Source organism: Rousettus aegyptiacus, unplaced genomic scaffold, assembly GCF_014176215.1.
Source record: "Rousettus aegyptiacus isolate mRouAeg1 unplaced genomic scaffold, mRouAeg1.p scaffold_m13_p_3, whole genome shotgun sequence".
NCBI lineage: Eukaryota > Metazoa > Chordata > Mammalia > Chiroptera > Pteropodidae > Rousettus > Rousettus aegyptiacus.
This window is the reverse complement of record NW_023416306.1, coordinates 136,152,625-136,176,938: the sequence shown is the minus strand read 5'-3', so window position 1 is coordinate 136,176,938 and position 24,314 is coordinate 136,152,625. Positions and strand designations below refer to the sequence as shown.

The window sequence follows — 24,314 nt, the reverse complement described above, 5'->3', positions numbered from 1 at the left end:
AATGAAAATGTATTGCTGTATCATTTGATTATAAATTAATAAAAATAATAATTATCTAATTTGTAATAATTATATAACCTGTGACAGAAAAGTTGTGACCAATGTCTAAACTCTGGTCACTGCCTCTTTTTATTTAAAATAATATTTAATGCCATATAAATATTACAAATATACAAAATATACAGTTTTTAAAGCAAGAACTAATTTCATTTTATAAAAGAAAATTCTCTATTGCTTTGTCTTTTATTTTCTTATATACCATACTAGAATGACTGTTCTTTTATACTCTGTTGTTAATTCTAAAGAAGTATTTGTAGAAAATAGCTCTTCGCCACTTGATTTAAAAGTTTTTTCAATGATTTTATGAAGAATTATCTTTTATATAGTTTTTATATAATAATTATAATTTTTCTCCATTCACACTTTTATAGGGTTAGAACTCAAGAATATGGATAAATAAAACTAGATAACATTTTTCACTACCTATTTTAAACTTTAATTGTTTTAAGGCATTAATTTTATCTCTTCATGAAATTTCTACTTTCCATTATTAAAACTTGATATTTGTTTAATTAAATTGAATCTAAGAATTATCCATTTCTGAAAATAGTATATTAGATAGCATAGTAATCAAGAACAGCTACACTTATAATAAACTGTTAATAGAATAAGTGGCTTTCCTTCTTTTACTACTATTCCATCGAGTTACTAAGAATCAAAATTTTATCTACCTGAGTAGGTATAGAGAGTACGTGAGCAAAATATGCTGTAAAATATATCTCTCAAGATTACCTGATTTAGTTTCACTGTCAGTAAATAGCCACCCCAGATTTCAAATATTCTCTCATGGTATTGGACATATTTCCAAAGCCTCTGATTGGGTACTTATATTTTATATTTCATAATAGGGAGAGAGCTGGTTGTCAGAAGTGATCTTCTTACTTTTTAAATTCTTAGATAAGGTACTAGATCAAGCTTTCCTGTTCTGATACCTACAGTAAAGAATTATATTAAAGAAATAATATGTTGACCTTTTAAAAAGTATATGATGCCTTTTAGTACATTTCAACAATTGACTTCTATATGGTTCTCTACATCTTCGTATAGCCGTATTTAATTATACATGTTTTTCTGATTTCTCGAATTTATTTTGAAAAATTGTTCAGGATTGAGAGCATGTCCAATGCTTTCTTTAGAACATCCTGTGTTGCCTAGTTACGTGCCTTGCACATAATGGGTGCCTAATATTTTCACTGACCAAAGTTGGAGGAAATCTTCCAATTTTAAAGTACATTTCTAATTCTCATCCTTATTTTTTTTGTTGTTTCCTGATTATAAGAATAATTTATGCTTATGATGAGGTCATCCAGTGATGTATATAGAAGACATTTTATAATAGTTTGTCATTTTAAAAGTAAACTTTTTAATCTGTTGTATTAAAATGTGTAACAGTGCAGTTTTTTTCTTTCTAGTTACTGGACCATTATCAGAATTGCAAATAGCCTATGTATGCAGAGAAACTCTACAGGTACTACATTTGCTGCTACAGCTAGAAAGGAAGTTCTAGTTTCATAATTGAAAACTATAAAATGGTGATCTGCCCAAAAGAATAAGAGTAAACCAGATTTTTGTTAAGTTCTCATATTGTAATTCTGTAAGCCTAGTTATTTCTTTGGTAAATGAGTCACAGAAATTCATTTAAGCTGATGCTGGTATACACAGTCTTTTGCCATTTTTCATACACACACACACACACACACACACAGTCTTTTGCCATTTTTCTCCAAAAGAGAATAAATTAGCATAACAACCCAGAATATTATCTGGAAATTCTAGTTCTGTGATATTAATATGAGTCATTGATAGTAAAATTTTTTTCTAAGTTTGTTAAACGTGGTACGAAGCGGAGGTTACTTTATTTTAGATCTTTGAGAGCTTTTAATATGTTAGAGTTGGTTGTGACTCTTAAGTAGGAGTATAGAGTGTGCAACATTTCTCCCAATTTATTTTTTCAGTGCCCTGATAGACTACTCACTGAGAAAATTAGCAGTTAACAATTTTATTCATATACTTAATATGTTTAAATGTAAGAAGAATTAAGTAATAGTACTTATGTTTTTATTTTTTATTTTTGGTAATTTACAACCGATAATTGTTAATTGATGCTTCTATCCCTCACTACACTTCCTAGATTGTGTAGTTTGTTTAGCAGTGAGATTGACATTTTGTATGTCCTTCCCTATTTTAGAAACTAGGAAATTGACCTGATGTAAGAGAAAGCTCTAGTCATTTTGAGTAGAGTTGGTTTCCACATTCTTTAAAAGACATGCCATGCCAAATCCTATTTTTAGATGTATGAAAATAAATCATCTCCCCCATATCTCTGTGTGTGTGTATTTCTATAATATTCAGATAGAAATCTACTCTTTGTATCCACATAAAATGCATACACTCATAGCAGAGAATTATTGACAGATTAGTTTTCTTTGTATCTTAGTTTGCAAAGTTCATTGCTTCTATAAGTAATAGAGTACTGAATGGAAGTAAAAAAAAAAAAAAAAGGAAAAAATCGAGTTTGCATTCTGGCGCTGTTGTATGACTATAATGTCTTCTATACGTCTAGTTCCCAGAGTGTAAAATGAGTCTTTTTGGAAGGGATGTCCTCCAGATTAGTTCTAATTTAAAAATTCTATTATGCCGAGAAACTTCCACATCTGTGTCTGCCAACAAATGAATGGATAAAGTGTGCTACGTTTATGTGTATGAACGCGTGCGCGCACGCATACACACACACACACAGAGGAATGTTATTCAACTATAAAAAAGAAGAGAATCCTCTCATTTGTGACAACACAGATGAAGCTGGGGGACATTATGCTAAGTGAAATAAGCCAGCCACAGAAAGACAAATACTGTATGATCTCACTTATATATAGAATCTAACAAAGTTGAATTCACAGATGCAGAAAGTAGAATGGTGGTTACCAGGGACTGGGTAAAGGCAGGGAAGAGAAATGGGGAGATGTTGGTCGAAGAGTATAAAGTCGAAGTCATATATGTTAATTGATTACTGATGATAACTGTAATTAATAATGCTGTACTGAATACTGAAAATTTGCTAAGAGGATAGATTCAGGTGCTCTCATCACAAAAAAAGAAAAAAAAACAAACTATCTGAGGAGATGATATGATATGTTAACCACTTTGATGCAAGTAATCATTTCACTATATGTATATCAAATAGTCATGTTGTACACCTTAAGTATATATAATTTTATTAAAATTAAAAAAAAAAACAGGGCAGAGATTGTTAGAATGGAAAAAGACAAGACCCAACTAGATGCTACCTATAAGAAAATACTTACATAAAGACACAAATAGGTCAAAAATAAAAGGAAATAAAAAGATACACCATACTATTCAAAACAAAGCCAGACTGGCCATATTAATATCAGAGAAAGTAGACTTCAGAGCAAAGACTATTACTAAATAAGGTCATTTTATCAAAAGACATAACAACGCTAAATGTTTATGCCCCCTACCTAATAGCATAGCTTCAAAATAAATGCACAAAACCCTGCAAAAACTGTAAGGAGAAATAGATTAATACACAATTATAGTCAGATATTTCAGTCCCCTTCACAGTAATTTTGCAGAACAAATAGGTAGAAAATCAGTAAGGATATGGAAGATTTGAATAACACAATCAACCAACCTAACCTTACTGATGTTTTAATCCAACTGAGATATGTGTGCTTTTTCAAGTGCCCACAGAGCATTTACTAAGAGACCACATATGTCTCAATACATTTAAAATGAGTCAAAGAATACAAACTATATTCTCTGACCACATGCAATTAAATTAGAAATCAATTAACAAATATTTCTGGAATGTCCAAAATATGTGGAAACTAAGTAAAGCACTATTAAGTAACCCATGGGTCAAGGGAGAAATCAAAAGAGAAATTAAAAAGTACTTTGAACAAATAAAATGAAAATACAACACATCAAAATCTGGGATGCCGCTAAGACAGTACTTAGAAGGAAGTTTATAGCACCAAAGAGATGTTTAACCTCTTTTGGAAAGGAAGAAAAATCTGAAATCAATATTTTCAACTTCCACTTTAAGAAACTAGAAAAAGATGAGCAAATTAAACCCAAAGTAAAAATAATGAATGTCTGAGTGGAAATGAATTCAATAGAAAGCAAAACACATGAGAAAATCAATGAAACTTAAATCTGATTCTTCAAGATAAATAAAAGGGATAAACCGCTAGCCATATTTATCAGAAAAAATAAAAAGAGAAGACAAATTACCAGTATTATGACAGAATCTACAATTATTAAAAGGGTAACAAAGATATTTGATACCCAAGAAATGTTATGAACAGCTTTATGCCGATAAAGCCTGCAACTTAGATGAAATGGACAATTTCCTTGAGAGAGACACACTACCAAAACTCAATTAGAAATTGTCTGAATAGGCTACCTCTATTCCTGCACATAAATTTCCAAGCTAGATGATGTTAATTATAAATTCTATCAAACATTTGAAGAAGAAATAATGCTAATTTTATACAAATTTTTCTAGAAAATTGAAAAATAGAGAATTCCTCTCAAATCATTCTATGCTCTGAAGCCAAAATCAGACATTACAAGATAACAAAAAAACAAACTAATATCCTTCATAAATGTAGATGCAGAAATTAAAAAGGGAGGTAATAAGTTAACAAAGGCAGTCCAACATTATATAAAAAAGATCTTGAACAAGCTGGTTTATCCTAGAATACAATGTTGATTAACATTCAAAAATCATGTCAAATAATTGACCATATTAGCAAACAAAAGAAAACCTCACATGATCATCTAGACACAGAAGAAACATTTAGCAAAACCAACATTCATTTGTGATAAGTAGTTCAGTGGAGCAGAACAGAAAGTCCATATGGATTACTGATTTTCAAATGAAGGTGTAAAGACAACTAAGTAGAGAAAGGATAGGCTTTTCAATACATGGTACTGGACTAATCGGATATCCATATGCAAACAAATGAACCTCAAGCCATATTTCACATCATGCATAAAAATTTCATAGATCTAAACATAAAACCTAAAACTAGAAATTCTAGAAGAAAATAGAGGAGAAAATTTTGCAGTTGAGTTAAGCAAAGCCTTTTCAGACATAACATGAAAAACGTAATCCATTAAAGAAAAACTTGGTACATTAGACTTCATCTAAATTAAAAGCCCTCCTCTTCAAGAGGCACTGTTAATAAAATAAAAGAACAAGCTGCCAACTAAAAGAAATTTGCAAACTATATATCTGATCAAGGACTTGTATCCAGAGTATATAAAGAACTCTCAAAACTCAACAACATAATAAAAAAATGGACAAAAGATTGAACAGGCACTTCACCAAAGAAAAGATATGGATGACAGGTCATGGAAAAAGATGCTCAACATCATTAGTTATTTGAAAATGTGTGTTAAAACCAAAACCAAAGTGACATACCACTACACGCCAATTAGAATGGCTAAAATTGAAAAGACTCAAGACTGACTTTAGGAAGGTTGGTGAAGATGTGGATCAACTGGAATTCTCATACACTGCTGGTTTCAGTGTAAAATGGTACAGCTGCTTTAGAAAATAGTTTGGCAGTCAACAGTAATTTAACTTGTATGATCCAGCCATTATACTGCTGGGTATTTATTTACCCAAGAGGAAAAAATCATATGACTGCACATGAATTTTTATAGTAGCTTTACCTATAATAACCAAAAACTGGAAACAGCCCAATACTCCAAATGTCTGTCAACAGGTAAATGGATAAACAAATTTTGATATATTCGTACAATGGATCTTCCACTCAGTGATAAAGAATAAACTATTGATATTAACAAGGAAATGTTACATTAATTATTGTAAATGAAAGATGCAGACAAAAAAAGAATACACAGGATGGTTTTGTTTACAAAAATCTATAGAAAATTAAAAGATGATCTATAATGACAGAAGGCACATCAGCATCAATGACTGCTAATATCACTAAAAGACAGCCAGACATTGTATAATTCCTCATGGACATCAGTACCAGCCGAACGATGTCTCCTTTTCAAGAGATCTGAATTTCGGTTGCATAGAATTCTTCTTCCAGGTTTCCAAGTATTAATAATTCCAGCCGCTTCCCACCACCCTTCCCCAACCCCGAGTCCTAGAGTTGGCACCAGCTTCCTACAGTTGCTGCTGCTGTAATACCTTAGTGCTCTCTTTGTGCCTTTTTAGTCCTATTGTTCAAATAACTCTTGTTGTTTCAGTCTCCTGACTGGACTCTGACTGATATAGCGCCCCCATGAACTAATTTTGCAAAATAATTCAATCGAATTTCATCAAGGCTCTAGATTTAAGTGTTTATTTAGTAATAATACAGGGTATCAGAGGAACATACTAAACAACATCATTAGGATGTAACTGCACAAGATAAACAGCACTTTAACAAAAACTTATGAGGAGTCACGTCAACAAATTACAGTATATAAACCTTGTTTGGATCGCACTTAAGCAATTGCAAACATTGGGCATTTGATAATATTAAAGAATTATTCATTATGAGGGCATAATTATGTCATTGTGGTTATATACTTTTTATAAAGTCACTGCCTTAGTGAATGAAATTGTATGAAATCTGGGACTTCCAAATAATGTGGTGGAGGGGGAGTGCGTGGCACGTGAGAGTCAAGATGAAACAAGATTGGCCGTGATTTCACAGTTGATAAGTCTAGGTGATAGATAGGTACATAAGGGTTCATTATATTGTTACTCAGCTTTTATATGTAAAGTTTCCTTGTTTGTTTGTTTGTTTTTAATGAAGAAAAAGCAGATCAGTGTTTGTGGGAAGAACTTTTGGGAACAATGATTATGTTCATTATCTTGAATGTGATGATGGTGTTATAGTAAAATATTTCAGATTTTTACCAGAAAATGAATTTGAAATCTTATAGTAAACATAGATTAATAAAGAGTAACTCATGTAGGCCTCCCTCAACCCTCCAAAAAAAAGATAGTTCCATTTTTCTTAGCCAATAAGAATTCAAGAACATTTAGGTGTCGATTTGCAGTTTTTCTAATGCTCCTTTTTTTTTTTTTTTAACTTCAGGGTCTTGCCTATTTGCATACTAAAGGCAAAATGCATAGAGATATAAAAGTAAGTTTATTTAATATGTTTAAATTGATAACTTTATTGGAATTTTTGATGCTAACTAAATAGTATTTGTATTTTTGTTTTAGGGTGCAAATATTTTATTGACAGATCATGGTGATATAAAATTAGGTATGTTATTTTAAGTTCGTAATATTTTTTTACAAATTAAAAAAGTTTTTAATGAAAATTAACATTATACAAGTTTAATGTTCATGTCAAGAGCCACAATAGTGTTCATCTTTTGACTCGGTAGTTTTACTTCTTAGATTCAGTTTAAAGAAATTAATCCTAAAGATGAAAATTCCATACACACAAGTATTGATCATAACATTATTTATAACAGAAAAAAATGACAGCATAGGTCTAACAATAGAAAAAGTGTTAAGCTGTGATAAATCCACTTAAGGAACATTATTCAGTCATCAAAATTAATATTTAAGAAGAGAAGAGTAAGAGTAAAATCCCCTGGTCTGTTAAGTGACAAAAATGAAATGTGTGTGTATTTAGTTTTTACAACCATGTTAACAATAAAAGGTTTATGCATAGGAAAAGGGACTTGTTTTAAATAGCACCAAATAGCAGCCTAGTTGTGTTAGAATGCAAGGAATCTAAATGGGTGTTTTATTTTTCGCTTTTTTTCCCCCAAATTAAATGTGCTTGTATTCAAAATATTTTTAACTTTGTTCTTAATGAAGTATGTTTTCATTCTAGTAAAATGCCAATCAATTATTGTCTTTTAATTAATATACTATAAACCAAGTAAGAAGGGATTTAGATATTCAATTTACATACATTTCCTTAGCACTGTTATCTGAATTATTAATAATGCCATGCCTAATGGTAAAACTTAGAAATTTTAGTGGTTTTATTAAAAAGAACTAAAATTTTTTGTTCTATTTCCCCCCACCAGCTGACTTTGGTGTAGCTGCAAAAATAACAGCTACCATTGCAAAGAGAAAATCTTTCATTGGCACACCTTATTGGTAAGACATTATTAACATTGAATTTTATTGTTTTCATTTCTTCAAGATTAGTTTTCAGTATTGATACCTAGTAATACAGTTGATATTTGACTGAAAGTATGAAGATTGCATACTCCTCGAGGCTATCATAGTTCTGTTGGGGTTAGGGAACTTTGCTACTCATTTTCATTGGTCAGCTTTCCTTTTGTTAAAGTGCTAATAATTCCTACTATCTCTAGGGTGTTGTGTTAAGATGACTCATAGATCTGGATTTTCAAAAGAAAGATTCATATGACAATCTCTTGTCATTTTGTTACCCACCCCCCCCCCTTTTTTTTTTTGTTATTGCTTTTAATCTAGGACTTCCACTTTCTGGTTGTTAAAACTTACACATCCTACCCTACCATTAGTCTTCACCAGCCACTTTAATGCACCCTACCAATTACTGACAAATAATCTTTCTAAAACACTGTTTTCATTAATGAAGAAAGATCATTGAAATATAAAGCTTAGTAATAAACCTTAATAGTGTAAAATCATTTAGTGAATATTATAAACAGTTAAATATTATAAACATTTAAAGTTCATCTGAAAGGTTGAATTCTTTATTACTTGGAAAGAAATTTAAAGTAGCTCCTTATACTAATTTCAAAATAAATTTTGTAGTTAAATATAAAAGTGAAATGAAAAGAAATATCAGTAACTGCTTTGAGAGATCAATAAACCTTTCTTGGCATAAAAGCATAACCCATGAAAGGGAAAAATTGATAGATTCAACTACATAAAAATTTAAAGCTACTATATATATGTCCACCATCTTAAAAGTAAAAGGCAAGTAGCAAGCCAAGAAATAGTGGCTAAAATATAACAAACTAGATTTTAATATTGTTAATATTAAGTTCTTAATAAACCAATAGGAGTGTTTTCTTGGATGCAGAGTTATTTAAATAATGCATATAAGACATTGTAAAATATGAAAAATATTTCCCCCAATGATGACCAAAAATGCAAATTAAGTAAACAAAGACATTGTTTTCTATCAAATTGGAAAATATTTGGAATCATGGGTAATACCTATCACTATCACTAAATATCTGACAATGAAAATGAAAATTGGTAGAATAATTTTGAATGATAATTTAGCAATAATGTTTTTTAAAAACCTTAAACAATGTTTATGTTCTTTAGTCTCAATTCTACTTGTATTAATTTATCAGAAAGACATATAGATTTCTGTATGAGGAGCTTTATCAGAATGCTTAAATAATGAAAAATTGAGGGAAAATGTATATACAACAGGAATTATTTAAGGAAATTATGTATAGTCATTCAAATCAATGGAATAAGTTGTTGGTATTAAAAATTGTGTTGTAAAAGATGTACGGTCAGTGGATAGGCTCATGATATAATGTTAATTATACAAGAGAGATTAAAAGTAGCATATGTAATATAATACCATTTTATAGAGGATATATGTGCGTTTAAAATTTATGGATGAAAATATGTGAAATAGTAGCTCTTGGGTAGAATAATGTTTTAACTTGTTCTATATTTTTTCACATATTCCCAGTTCTCTTCAGTCAATGCATTATCACTTAACAACAGAAATAAGGCCCCAATAAATAGCACATAAATAAAATTAAAACATACATAAGTTAGATTACCTATAAAATTTATTTCATCGCCTGCCTATTTCCCTCCTCGGTCTCTTTCTGTGACTATCTCCCCCCCGCCGTCCCCCCCCCCCGACTTGTGAACACTCTTCTCTAGTCAAAATTATTAGTTTTTTTTGTACTCTGACTATTCCAGATACTATTTATTACTTCCTCGTATATCTCTGTCTTTTGTGTTTATCTTAAGTCCTGCCCTGTCTGAAGAGTGGCATACACTCTGCCTTTCTTCACTCATGACAGACAAATTGGTCACAGCTCTGTTTTCTGTTGAGCCAGGAAGTGCAACAGCCCTGGCCAACTTGGTGCTGCAGTTAGCCACCACTGACCGATTCTAGTGGGCAGAGGATGTGAAACCCATATGCTTTCTCTGGGTTCCAGCTCAGCTTCTTTCCTCTCTGAAACTTGCCTTCAGTCATCTTGCTCCATGGTGATTATTTTCTTCTCTTTGCTCCTTTACTTGTTATTATGTATTAGTACTTGCTTTATAGCATGTACATTTGTTGGCATTTTAGTATAAGTATTTTATATGCTTAACCACACTTAACGTTGAAAGACATTGAATGATATAACTGTTTGTAACCTAAGTGAATATAAAAGCAACTTCTGCCTTATATTCAATATAAATATAAATTAATTTTAAAATAGTGAAGATTAAAAAAATAAAAGAATATTTCCCCTGAGCAGTATCATCTATGCTTTATAACTTCAGATGCTATCATAATACACTACTGACCCCCAAATAGATAACTCAGACTCAGCTGCTCAGTTGACCTTCAGTCTTGTATGTATTCAACAGTTGTCTGAGAATAGCTCTACTTGGATATCCACAAACATTTTATTCTCAAATCAGTCTCTTTAGTCAACAACCTATTTTATTCTGTCCCTTCTGCCACGGCCTTTGAAAAATCCTTTATTTTTTTTCCCTTGTACTTTTGAAATAGTCTTCTAACTTGTCTACCCAACTCTGATTTCCCCTTTTTTCACACTATCTTTTGTGTTGCCATGAGTTTCAGATCAAATTTATCCCCATAATTATTTTTTCATTTCCATGATAAAGTCTAAATTTCCTTACCTAATCAGTAGGCCATCATTATCTAGCCCCACCTCGAAGGTTCATTTTCCAAATACTATTGACTCTCTCAAACTATCTATGGTGAATGACCTTTTTGAAACTTCCTGTCCATCATAGACTAATACTTGGGTAAAATAAATGAAAAATAAAATACTCAAAAAAATTGTGTATTTGGATGAGAGTAAATGCTTACTCTCAATTTCTGTCCTTGTCACAGACTGGTAACAAACAATTTATGCCCCGTATCAGTCTGTAGATCATACAGTGAGTAGCACTGTGGTGTCACCTCTCTGTGTTCAGTGCTCTCTCCCTATCTCCCTGCATTTATACTTTTTTCCTCTGACTAAAATGTCCATACTCCCCATCCCCTTAGCTCCCTGCTAATTCATTCTTTAGGTCTCATCTCCTTTGACATTCATGGGGATTTAATGTTATTCCTCCCCTTCTTCCCTGTGTTGTATATATAACAAGATACACAGAACAGAAACTAAAGTAAAACAGCACGATTTTTCCTCAGAATACTAGTATTTAGAGGAGAGGATTCAAGATGAATTTAAAGAGTGTGTGTCTTTGTGTATGTACATGATCTTTATAAGTCTTTCCTAGTAAAGCGTCTTCTTTCCTTGTGAACACCTCTCAGCCTCTTTTCCCCCACAAGAAGTCTAGTGAGTATCACAAAAGTAGCAGATTTTATATCATTTTTTAAAAATAAAAATGGTATATTTGCTGATTCCTTCTAGGATGGCCCCAGAAGTTGCAGCAGTAGAAAAGAATGGTGGCTACAACCAACTGTGTGATATCTGGGCAGTGGGAATAACAGCAATTGAACTTGGAGAGCTTCAACCACCTATGTTTGACCTTCATCCAATGAGGTGTTCTCACTATTTACAATTATGCACTTATTAATAAGGTCTTCTGGGAGAATGAAATACTGATAACTTAGGTATTCCAGACTCATTTTCAAGTATGTTAAAATAGTGAAAGTGTTGTAAGGGATTTTAGGATAATCTCTTAAAACCTTCTCTCTTGTGTTGCTGTTCCTAAGACAACAGGGAATAATTGTCTATACTGTCTGAAGCTTTTCTATAAAACAATTTCCCTTAATAATCATATTAGGATATAGCAGTTATCATTTTAAAAGTCTTTATTTAAAGTCTTTCCATTCATTTTTCCATCAACTGAACTTTTTTCTTCTTTTGTCCTAAGTGGAATTATGAATAAAGATAGAATGCAGATGAGATTTTATTTCTTTTCTCATTTGATTATTATTATTTTTACTTTAGGGATGATGAAGAGGTAGCTATGCTTCGTATAGTAATCATTTACATTTTAGGATATATTGTCTTTCAGGAAAAAAATTTGAGAGCTTTTAAAAGGTTTTTAATATTTTCAAGGAAAAGATAAATTGGGCTAAAATTTAAACTTTTAAAATAAACACTGTAAAGTCAAAAAGAAAATCAACAGAGTAGGAAACTTGTTCCCCTAACAGGTGATAGATTAAGTGCAGACCTTTAGGAAAATAATAGACATTATTTGTATGGGCCATCCCATGTTTTAGCGATTCCACTGCTTAGAAAATTATACCTAGGAAATAATTCAAGGAAAAAAAACAAGCTATGAATTATCCATTTCAGGATAACAGAGAAAAAATCTAAATGTCCACTATTTGGTGAATTGTCAAGCAAATTATCAGTAAGAACATCTGTTACATATGTGTAAACTAAAGGAGCATGGAAAATAGATTATAAGTGAAAAAAGCCGAACATAATATTACCTAATACAATGACGTAGTAATCAGTTAACATTTAGGTAAAGACTAAAAAGAAGAGCAGAAAATTTTAAATAATGTCTTAAGGTGGTAGGAACATAGACCTTTTTTTCTTTTTCAGTTTTCCTTTATATATGAATCATTTAATTTTTAAAAAGAGGCAGTATCTTTGGTATTAAAAATAAAAGACTAAGGAGTTTGTTTAGAAACCTAGAAAGGCTTTATAGGAAATAAATAGAGCATTTTAGAACTTTCTTCTTAAATCCTCCATTCTTCTACCCTCATAGCCCATAGAAAATGTATCGAAGGAAGATTCATAGAGAAAATTTTCTTGTAGGTTGATTTCTGTATTGTTCATAACAAGAGAATGTGGAAAATTATTGTCTAAAAAGGAAAACAGACTAGTAGGTGGATATGATTTGCCTATATACCCAAAATAATTGTAGAGGCAAATCTTGGGTTAAACATACAACTTAATGTTAGATGTGTGTAACAGAATAATAATATACACTTATGTAGCCTTGCACTTAAATTATAGTACTAGTTATGTAACTGCATGGTAATAAAACCCTTCTCTAACTTTTGTTACCTTTGCTTTGTGAATAAGAGCTTGTTTGAAATTTAAAGATCTTCACAGCCAGGGAAAATTTTCCATAGGCTATTCAAAATATAAAGAACTTCATTTCCATATTTCATACCAGTTTTTATTGGTGCCTCCAATATATGGTAATCTTATATAAACTTAATACAAAATATTCAGATTATTAGATGTAATGATAAAAGTATTTTGGTATTGATCTTTAACCGAAGTTTTAATTTCAGGGCCCTCTTCTTAATGTCAAAAAGTAATTTTCAACCACCGAAACTAAAGGACAAAACAAAATGGTAAGTTAAATAATAGATAGCTTTGTAGAATTTAATGGTTGATAGGGACACAGGTTCAGATCTCTTATTTCATAATTTCTACATGATGAAACTAAAGCTCAGGCAGTAAACAGTTTACCAGAAGTTACGCATCTAATTTACTTGCAGAGCTATGGCAAGGATCTAGGTTTTTCTGGTTGGTGTTCCTTCATGATGTACTGCTCTCATAAAACTCTGATCATTTTCTTAAGTGTTAGCAGTTTGGTTAGCAGAGGTGTGGCAAGGAAAGGATTGGAAGTAAATACGTAAAAATTTTGGAGATTCATATTTTTTTAATTAATTACATGTTGATTTTCATGGAAAGGTTTCCCAGACACCATGACACTTAAAATCAATCCTTATTGACTTTTCACTTTTCTCTACCTTACTTTCTTAATATTCAAAAAAGTTATTACTTATTTTCATCCTACTGTCTTCTTTTTTGTACAAAGTAAAGCAATGTGGTTCATATGAACATCTTTAATTAGATGGTAAAAATAGAAATTTATTTTTCTGGTAATGTCTTCCCATATATTTTATAGAAGAAACTATAGAAATAAGTTTCCAAGTTCTTTTTTTTTTTTTAATTTTTATTTATTATTATTATTTATGCCTACAGCACCTGGTCTTCCTAGGTGGTCTCCCATTCAAGTACTAACCAGGCCCGACCCTACTTAGCTTCTGAGATCAGGCATCGGGCTTAGTCAGGGTGGCATGGCTATAGACCATGGACTATGGCTACACTGGGGTGTGAACTCAAGTCCTTCTGTGTGTAAAGCAGATATGCTAACTGCTGCACTATGGAACCATGTCCTCCAAGTTCTTAAATTCAGTAATTCTTCATGTAGAGTACATAGATCTCTTTGGGGTTTATGGCCTCCAGGATTCTATATATATGTATATTTATTTTGGGGGGGAGACAGATTATATCTTATTTCAGATCCTAAGAGGCCCATTCCCAAAACAGGTTCAAAACTACTGTTTTATTTTTTATGAGCCTGTCTGTGCGTGGTATTATTTAGGAGCCAGACCGTTCTGGGGATGATGCCAGGAGCGAAAGGCAAATCACACTATGGAAATAAAAGACTTTATGTTCTACTGCTGGCTGTATTATTTTGTATTGACATGGGTTTCTTCCTATTCCTTGTTACTCCAAGTTCCTAAGCAACTGAAACTGGAGGGCTTTATGGCAGGAATGACTGAATGTTAGCTATAACAACTGAATTCACAGTCAGATTCCAGAGCAGTCATTACCATTGGAGTACCTTCCCCAGTCTCAGGTACTATATGACTCCACGTTATCTCCTCCACAAGTCACCAAATATACTACAGTGATTTGATTTCTCTGAAGAGAACTGCTGTATGGTTACTGTCATTGGTAATGACTAAAGTTATTCTCTTTGGTTCTTGCCCATTCCAGTAGAATCTTGGCAATAGTGTAAATACCCCTCTTTGCTATTAATAATCAAAAATCAAAACATGGTTCTTTTAATTTATGTCCTTCTGTTTTCCCCACTTCATCAATGCAGGTAGCAGGAAAATTCTTCTGGTTGCTAAGAAAAACTCTTGCCCTGGTTTATGAGAGAGTTAGTGACCTTTTAAGGGTTTTAAATAATTTCTTACATTACCTCCATGCCATCAAACTTTTTTGATATAGTAAAACTTTACATATTATGTAAATTAGACAATAAGGAAAGGTCATTTAATTCTTAAATTTAATTCTTAAAACACAAGATTATAAATCCTATAAATGATACACATACATGTTTCTACTTTTTAGTGTATTTTTTAGAGTTTGTATATTACCATTCTGTTAACTAATTGCGTTTTACTTAAGAGATGAAACTGACACATGTTTTCAAGGAATATACTGTGCTTTGGGTTTAGTTTTTTGGCTTATATAGAGTTAAAAGACATAAGGAAAAAATTATATTTCAGACTTTCTGACTATTTGTAAGTTAATTTTATTTAACACCAAAAACTAATATAAGTGAAATATTTTATACATATCTCTTTTTATTTGAAGGTCATCAACATTCCACAATTTTGTCAAAATAGCACTAACCAAAAACCCCAAAAAAAGACCAACTGCTGAAAGACTTCTGACTGTAAGTCATTGATATTATAGGGGAATTTTTTTTAATAGTTGTGCATTAATTAGGCATATCACTGAAACAAAAGATTTAGGTTTTTTAATTTTAAAATGTTACCGATCTCTCACAGCAAGAGTCAGCAGACTTTCTGTAAAGAGTCAGAAAGTAAATATTTTAAGCTTTGTGGGCCATACAGTCTCTGTTCCAACTACTCAGTTTGGTCATTGTAGCACAATAGCAGCCATATACAGTACACAGGAAGGGATATGGCTTTAATACCCAATAAAATTTTATTTACGAAGAGAAACAGTGCACCAGATTTTGTTCATGAACTGTACTTTGCCAACCCCTGCCTTAAAGAAACTTAAAAATGTTGCTGTCATTTAAAATTAATTGCTTTTCTTGGCTTCTAATGTGAATTTATAGAATGTTCTGTATATGTGTTTGTAAAATACTTTTATAGTAGAAAAGTCAGTGGTTACAGCAATCTAAGAATGTTTTTTAAATGTCATAAAATTTTTGTGTCTGTAAATTAATGTGATTTTACTTAATTAAATGTTTGCTTTTTTCTTATAACAACGTAATGAATATCATTGTTATAGCCACAGTTGTAATTTTACAACCTAGTATATTCATGTTATAAACTTACCCCACAAAGTGTCCTTAATTTTATAACATATAATTACAGATTCTCTAATATTTTTACTAATTCATTGTCTAATTTATTTGTATTAGTAGGCTCCCATAAGCTTGTGTCTGATAGTTCTGAATGGAAAAGTACAAATAGCATCTTTACAACTCATAGATGTAAAAGCATACTCATGAAGTTGTTTTGTTTCGTTTTTATTTAGCACACTTTTGTAGGGCAGCCGGGTCTTTCCAGGGCCCTAGCCGTTGAACTATTAGACAAAGTGAACAATCCAGACAACCATGCACATTATACTGAAGGAGATGACGACGACTTTGAGGTAAAGAGTGTTTGCAACCTAATATTTGAAAATAAATGTTTAATGTGGCCTTGGAGTTTGTTTTCTGTGTCAGTCTTGTAGTTAAACCCACAGATTTGGCTACAAAGATTAATTAGCAAAGTAAACTACACTTATCCTGCATATAATTACCAGTTGATGCTTGTTTTTTAATTTTGGCATAATACACATAGCATGATCATTTCTTAATCCTAGTTCTTTCCAGAAATTTATAGTTTCTATATTATAATGATCAATAACAATATAAATAATTTTTAAAATTAAGTTGAGGCTCCTATAGAAATTTTATTCTTTCCAATACTTGTTCCGAATTATTATATAATTACACATAGAGCTATTCATAACTGTGCTTGCCTTCTCTGAAAATAATTGTCTCTGAAAATATTGTAGAATTATTTTTTGACTATATGTCATATTTAACAATACTTATTGGCAGGTACCTATTTCTGCCTATATATAACACAACTATTTTTTTCACTAGTGTCTCTTCCTTTTCTTTTATTATTCCTTTTTATTTTTGTGTTTCTCTGAATCTATTTCTTTTTATGCTTTTATTTTTATAGCTCTAGCTTCACTTCTGGCAAGACTATAGAACTAAACTTTATGTGTTATTACTTATCGAAGGAAATTTTCTACTTCATGTTCTTAAGTTTTAAATTATACCACCTAAGTGTCATGAAAACTGCTAACACTCATTGGGTAGTCATTGTGTACCAAGTATTAGGCCAAGTAATTTCCATGTTAACTCATCTAATACTCAGAATAGTCTTTTGCAATAGGTACTATACCTATCCTCATTTTACAAATGATAAAATGAAGAAGAAAGAATCACATGGCTAGTAAGTAGTCTAACCAAGATTTGAATCTAGGCAAACTAACTTTAAGGCCTACTCACTTAATTAATACACCATTTTTATGTATTTACTTAATAGAAATGTCATAGAACAATCTTTGAAAACATCATTGCTTAGGATATAGCGTAGTCTTATCATGTACTAAAATGTATGTCATGTACTCAGTGACTCTTTTGTTAAATGTTTAATGAATTTGAATTGAAAATGTTAAATAAAGCAGCCATACATAGATTTTTTTTCCTATTTAAATCATCATTTGCAGACTTGTGATAATTAATAAGATTTTAATCTCCTAAAAATTAAAAAATTATTTAAATTGTTTTAGCTTAAATTTAGAATAGGCTATTACTTGATTCCCCAATTAGTCTTTCACTGGTTATAGAAATAACCAAACTCTTTTATTCCCTCACACCATTTTGCTGGGTTTTGCAAATCCTCTCTACCTTCTGAGTTCTCTATTTCTGTTTAATAATATTATTATACTTTTCAACCCTTGAAATATAAAACCTTATTCCAGGCAGTTGGAAATACAATGGTGTATGAGAGTTGATACTGTCCTTTCCTTAAAAGAACTTATGGTATGATCTCAAAGGAGATTCAGAAATGCAAACAAATAATTTATAAGTGTGATACCTGTTATAGACTGGAAATATCAGGTGCTATGGAGGCATATCATAGGGGCAAGGAAGGACTCACTGTAAAAGTCATATGTAAGCTGAAAAGCTGAAGGATAAATCGGAATTAGAGGAAGAGAGCAGGCAAAAGGTGTTTTAAGCAGCAGGAATAATTTCATGTGTAAAAGCCTGATGATAAGAGAGAAGATAGTGTACTTGAGGAACTAAAGATAAGTTAGTCTGGTTAGAGCAGAAACAAGGAAGGAAGTAGTTGGAGATAAAGTTACAGGACTAGACATGAGCCATTTTAAACCATGTTTAAAATTTTGACTTTAGCCTAAGGGCAGTAGAACTCATTAAAGAATAAGGGTGTTAACTAATAAGATATGCATCTTTTCAAAGATCTCTTTGACTCAGAATGGTGATTCCATTCCAGAAAACCTTTTAAGAGGATATTGAAGTTATCCAGGATAGAGACAGTGGTGTTATAGATTAGTATGATAGAGCAAGGATAGAGAAAAGTGGTCTAATTCAAGAATTATATGAGAGAGTTGGTGACTGGATGAAGAAATGAGGGGCGGAGGATAAGAAAAGGATTACTCCAGATTTTGACGTGAACATTCGGATGGATATAAAAGTGCCATTTATTGAGTTAGGAATACTAGAGTAAAATCAGATTTGGTAAGAAGATGAGTTCAGTTTTATTTATGCTAATTTTGATGTTGCACAGGACTTCCAAATAGAGAAGACTCATAAGGAGTTAGAGCTATGTGGTTGTACCTTGGGAAGAAAAGTTTGGACTAAAGATACAAATTTGAGAGGTATTAGACATAGATGTAGTTGATACCGTAAAGGTTAAGTGATCACTCAAAAAGAAGTGTGTAAAATGAAAAAAGAAGAGAGCCTAGAACAGCATCCTGAGATTTCTCCCAAAATTTAAGAATCAGGTAGGCTAAGGGGAATGACAAAGAATTGATAAAGAACATTAAGGAGGAAGATTTCAGTGAGAATACTGCCTAGAAGTTAAGAAATTTTTGGATTTAGGTGTTCACATTTGATTACTTTAAAAAGGTAATTTGAAAATATTTGAGATGAAACTAGATTGAAATGGTTTGAAAGATAAAGTATAGTAATTCATTTATGAAATTTAGTTGGGAAACTGAGGGGTAGGATACAGCAATAGCTGGAGGGAAATGATTTGGTGGGGGATTGATTGATGATTGTTTTTTATGTGGGGCAAAAAAGTTTGAACAGTATTAAATGCTCACGAAAAGGATCCAATAGATAGAGATAGAAGAATCACGAGAAGCAAGATGAATTGGCAAAGTACCTGAGAGGAAGGAGAGGCTGGGATCTAGGTTTTGAAGAGGGACTTGATCTAAGACTAAAGAAACACTTCTCTTGCATTAGAGAGGGTGGTTAAGAGTGTAGCTGACAGTTTTTTTCTATTTGATGTCTTCTATTTTCTCTGTAAAGTGGCAAAGTCATTTTCCAAAAGTGCGAAGGAAAATAGGTGGGTTTGAAGAGTGGAGAAGGTATGTGGAGGAGAATGAATGGGTTAAATGACTAGAAAAGTGTTGTGGGAAAAAGTTGAAGATTCAGATGAGATGAATTTTCAGTATGTTCTGCTGTGTAATTTTCCTCCAGCAGTGATTAGTACCCCAGATGTAAACACACAAGCAGCTGGTTTAATTCATCCACGATTGTCATTTTGGCTTGCCAGTGTACTGAAGGAGTGTGGGGCAAAGGGAATTTAGGGTATTAGCAAGAGATTGCTTGAAATTATGGACCACCAGATATAATCTGAATAGGAAGAAAAATGTAAATAGGAGAAATGCTGATGGAGTGTGAGAAAGTAATGGATGGATGGGCTTGAGATTCCAGTGTGAACATTAAAAAAGTGTAATGGGAATAAATAAGTGTAAGCTCAAGGGATGAGAAATTTGTAGTGTAGTTTGAATTTGTGTATTGGAGCTGATGACAAGGTCCAGGGTGTGATCTTAGGAGCAGAGAGAGTATTGAAGTATGGGAGAATGTCTTTGGAGATGAGATCAGAAAACTTAAGTCTAGAACAAGTCTGTTGGTATAATGGTGGGTTTGAAGTAGAGAAAAAAAACATGAGTCACTGTCTGAGTCATCAGTGAATGAGAGTCATCAAAAGTTTGATAGATGGGGGTTGAGCTGAAGGCATAATTTCAAAAGAATCAGGAACTTATGAAACTGGGTGGAAGTAATAAGCTTCTCACTTTATTTACTATAATATTCTTCCTCAGTCTCTCAGCATCCAGTATTTCTCCCAACCTCCCCCCCCCCCCCATGCTCTTGTATCAGATTAATCTTAAAGCCATTTCTGGTGATACCATTCCCTTTCTATAAAATCTCCAAAAAACACCTTTTCTAAGGAAATAGAATTGAGAGGCCTGGCCTAACACTCGGAGCCTTTCTCATCTTCAGTCTGTGTTTCCAGCTTTGTTATCTCTTCATTAAAACCAAATATAACCAATTCCAATTCCCCTAAATACACTACAGTTTCCTTTCCTTCTTGCTTCACTTTGTTTATTTCCTTCCTACTGTTGTGAATGCATTTCCCACATTACTGCACAGCCAATATCTACTTGTCCTTCAAGGCCCCAGATCAGATTACAGCTCTTATCATGAAGAACTTCTATACGCCTTCAGGTGGAAGTCATTTCTCCATCCTCTGGGCATTAATAGTAATCTTCTTAATAACGGCACCTACTGTTTTCTAATCTTATAAGTATTTGTGTGTCTTATCTTCCTGGAATATAAGCTCTTTGAAGAAGTCTTATCTTTGAATCTCTTCAATATTTTATATAGTATAGACATGGAATAAGTAAATAAACTTTTAAAGTATCTTAGTGTTCATTGTATTTTTTTGTTTGTCCTATAATTTACCTTATTAGCAGGTAGTCATGTTTGTCAACTAGTGAACATTCAATTAAAAAGAGAAAGTTTGACCTTTTAACTTTGTCATTGAAATTTTTTATGCTTACATCCATAGCCCCATGCAATCATTCGTCATACCATAAGATCTACAAACAGGAATGCCAGAGCTGAACGGACAGCTTCAGAAATAAATTGTATGTATTTGGTATATATTTTCATTTGGTGGTTTTGGAGGATTAAGCTGGGTGCTCTTGTGGGTTTTATGGAATAATGAAATCTCAAGCTAACAGAGGCTATATGCTTTAACGTATCAGAATACCTTTAAAATGAAGATTGCTTTTCTGGTTTGTAAGGAATTCCCTTGATTTACAATAAACAGATTTTATTTTCTAATTATAAAGGTAATATAAGTCCATTGCAGAAAATTTGTAAGAGGAAAAAAATAGAAAATCATCATTGCCTATAACCACATCACCCAGTACCAACCCACAGATAATATTTTGCTGAATTTCCTTCATGTTTTCCATGTATATTTCTACATGGCTGATTTGTAATATACATAAAATTTTACTTAACATATTCAGAAGTATTTTCCACATATTAGCCTGCCCTTTATAACCATATGTTTGATGGTTGCATCTTTCATTTCTTGTTTGCTAATTTCAACATCTGTGTCATCTCTGAATCTGTTTCTGATTGTTTTTATCAGCTGGTTATGGTTTCTATTTTCCCATTTCTTCTCTATGAGTTTATCGTATTTTGGATATTGTGATAACAACATTGAGTGTCTGGATTGTGTTCTCTTTATTTAAAGAGTATTTTAAAGAGTTAGTTAACTGATAGGTCAACTTGATCATTTCAAAGTGTGTGTTGGGTTTCACTAGCATATTTAGGTAGGTCTTTTCTCTGGGTAGAAAACCAGGTATCCTAGTATTGTTTGATCACCAGGATCTACATTTAGCTCACAGCACTATTAATCTCTTTTCTGTCAAACTTGGCTTTGGTCATGGGAAATTTAGTATCAACCAAAGCTTTATGGGGACTTCTTAGCATATTTCTAGAGCTCCTTTATTCAGCTTTCTCATTTCTGGTGTTCTGCCCTTCAAATTCCCACTGCCCGAGAGCCTCAAACTCCATTCTTTGTTTCCAGCGCACACTGAGACTGTCACTCTCTCTTTGGGTTTCACTTCCTTGTGCCCTATTTTGGAAAATGCCTTTAGGTAAAAATCCAGGGTAAATGTGGATCTTACCACTCTGTATTTCCCTTTCTCAAACCTTGTGGTATCTATCTGCCTTATCCATTGCCTCAAAATAGTTGCTTCATATGGTTTGTACACACACTTATTTGTGTTACATATATGTAGTTTCTGGCAGAACAGTAAGTCTAATTCCAGTTATCTCATTATGGTTAGAACCTGTATTATCTTTTGAAGATAAATGAGGATTATATAATAGAAAACTTCTCACCTATGTATTTTCATAGGCCATAGAGATGCACCCAAAGGTATTGCCAGGATTTTCTTTCAAATGAAATAACTTGGGTCCAGTCTACTACACAAAACAATGGCATTGAAGGCTCTGGCATGCTGTACAGTGAGTCATGACTGCAGTAACTTTAGGCTAGTCAGAATTTGATTTCTTTTAAAGGAATACTTTGCCTGCATGTTAAAACAAAACATCTTAAATATTTATACTAGTATAAACGAAATCTCTCAGTTTATTTTCAGACACTGAAACTGATACATTAGATGTTGTTCATATTTTACTATATCTTTAATCCAAATTTATGAAACTAATTTTCTTTAGGAACTTTTTTGTCTTGAAATTTACTAGATACATAATTCTTACTATTTTAAAAATGAGACTTTCTTTTCTGTATTTAGACTTTTTATAGTTCATCTATAAACCTGCTTGTCAGTATTTCTAGTTGTGACCAAAAAAAAAAGAAAACCCCAAAAGCTTTAACTTCTCTCTGTCTCAAATGAGTGAAATGGTTCTTTGTGACTTAATAGTAGTGGTTCTTGAATTAAGATGTTTTTAAATTATATTAAGAAATAAAGTATTAATGAACAAGGGGCTTTTGTTTTAGGTTATTTTAGAAAAGTAGATACTATATTTTATGGAATGTCTTCCAGTATTTTATTATAAATGTTACGGCATACTATTTTTGTTTAAGGTAATGAATTATGTACATACTTCATATTTCTTTATAAATCTTGTTTTTAGGGATAAGGGCAACTGGATGTTTTGAAAGTGGTTTTTAAATGTATTTAGTTTGCCAGGATTATAATTAGGAATCTTGCATCTCTGTGATGCAAATGTATTTTAATTTTTTTTGGTCTTTTGGTCATTTTAGATTTTAGAATTTTATGATTCTCTATAAGTAGGTAATAATTCATCATTTTCTCTGTTTTAGAATAGTTCATATAAAGCAAGTACTCTGAGTATTTGTAATAATTCTAAAGTCAGTCTGAGTAGGCCAGATAAAATGAACATTTAGCAAAATATTAGATTCTTGAATACCATTGTAATACTGTAACATTTAATTTGACAAATATCATTTGTATTGTTTTGTATTTTTTAGATAATTATAGGTAATTTATGAGGGGTTCATCCCTGCCATAAAGTTGTAGCTTAAATTAGCTCTCAAAACAGACACTGCAACTTAGAGAAAATTCTTAAAGTGTTTTGTTAGTAATCTACTTTTAATTAATTTTTAAAAATCTGTTGTACACCAAAAATGCTATTTAATTTTCTGACTTCAACTGAGAATTAAGTAGAGTTGTTAAGATACGTAATTGCTACTTTATTTGGGTAAGCATTAAGAAAGGGGTACTCTTGTAACAAAATAAGAGATAATTTCTTTCCTTCCTTTCTTCCTTCTCCTTACCCCAGTATACATGCTTCTTATTACATTTCCGAGATTAACACTTTAAAATAGTCTGTGAATATCTGTTACCTATTTTGCAGTTGACAAATTACAATTTGAACCTCCTCTGAGAAAAGAAACAGAAGCACGGGATGAAATGGTAGGAATTATGACTTTAAAGTATTTTACACATTAAAATTTGAGAAAACTTATAATTAGGTTACTTTGACTAGGGTACAATGTGTAATATACCATTTTAACCATTCATTTCGACCTTTCTGAAACTTTTACATGAAGTTAAGTACTGTATATGGAATTTGATACTCATCTCTAAGCTCTTGGAATCTTTTTCTTGTTGATTCTAATAGGTTTGTAGTACATTTTTGCATCGCTTTACTATTTTTAATAGTTATT

The 24,314-nt window shown here is 31.9% G+C and overlaps 1 protein-coding gene and 1 pseudogene across 2 annotated transcripts in view; one reads left to right on the top strand and one right to left on the bottom strand.

Annotated features, from left to right (window-relative positions):
• MAP4K5 (mitogen-activated protein kinase kinase kinase kinase 5) overlaps positions 1–24,314 on the top strand; it is a 90,991-nt gene that overhangs the window by 38,850 nt on the left and 27,827 nt on the right. For both annotated transcript variants that reach the window (XM_016145789.2, XM_016145788.2), the window contains exons 6-15: positions 1,473–1,528; positions 7,155–7,202; positions 7,286–7,328; positions 8,110–8,182; positions 11,647–11,778; positions 13,497–13,559; positions 15,604–15,685; positions 16,522–16,638; positions 21,147–21,225; positions 24,002–24,060. In XM_016145789.2, the coding sequence (XP_016001275.1) occupies positions 1,473–1,528; positions 7,155–7,202; positions 7,286–7,328; positions 8,110–8,182; positions 11,647–11,778; positions 13,497–13,559; positions 15,604–15,685; positions 16,522–16,638; positions 21,147–21,225; positions 24,002–24,060 (752 nt within the window). The remainder of the gene's footprint in view (positions 1–1,472; positions 1,529–7,154; positions 7,203–7,285; positions 7,329–8,109; positions 8,183–11,646; positions 11,779–13,496; positions 13,560–15,603; positions 15,686–16,521; positions 16,639–21,146; positions 21,226–24,001; positions 24,061–24,314) is intronic.
• Positions 14,188–14,303, bottom strand: LOC118600662 (annotated as a pseudogene).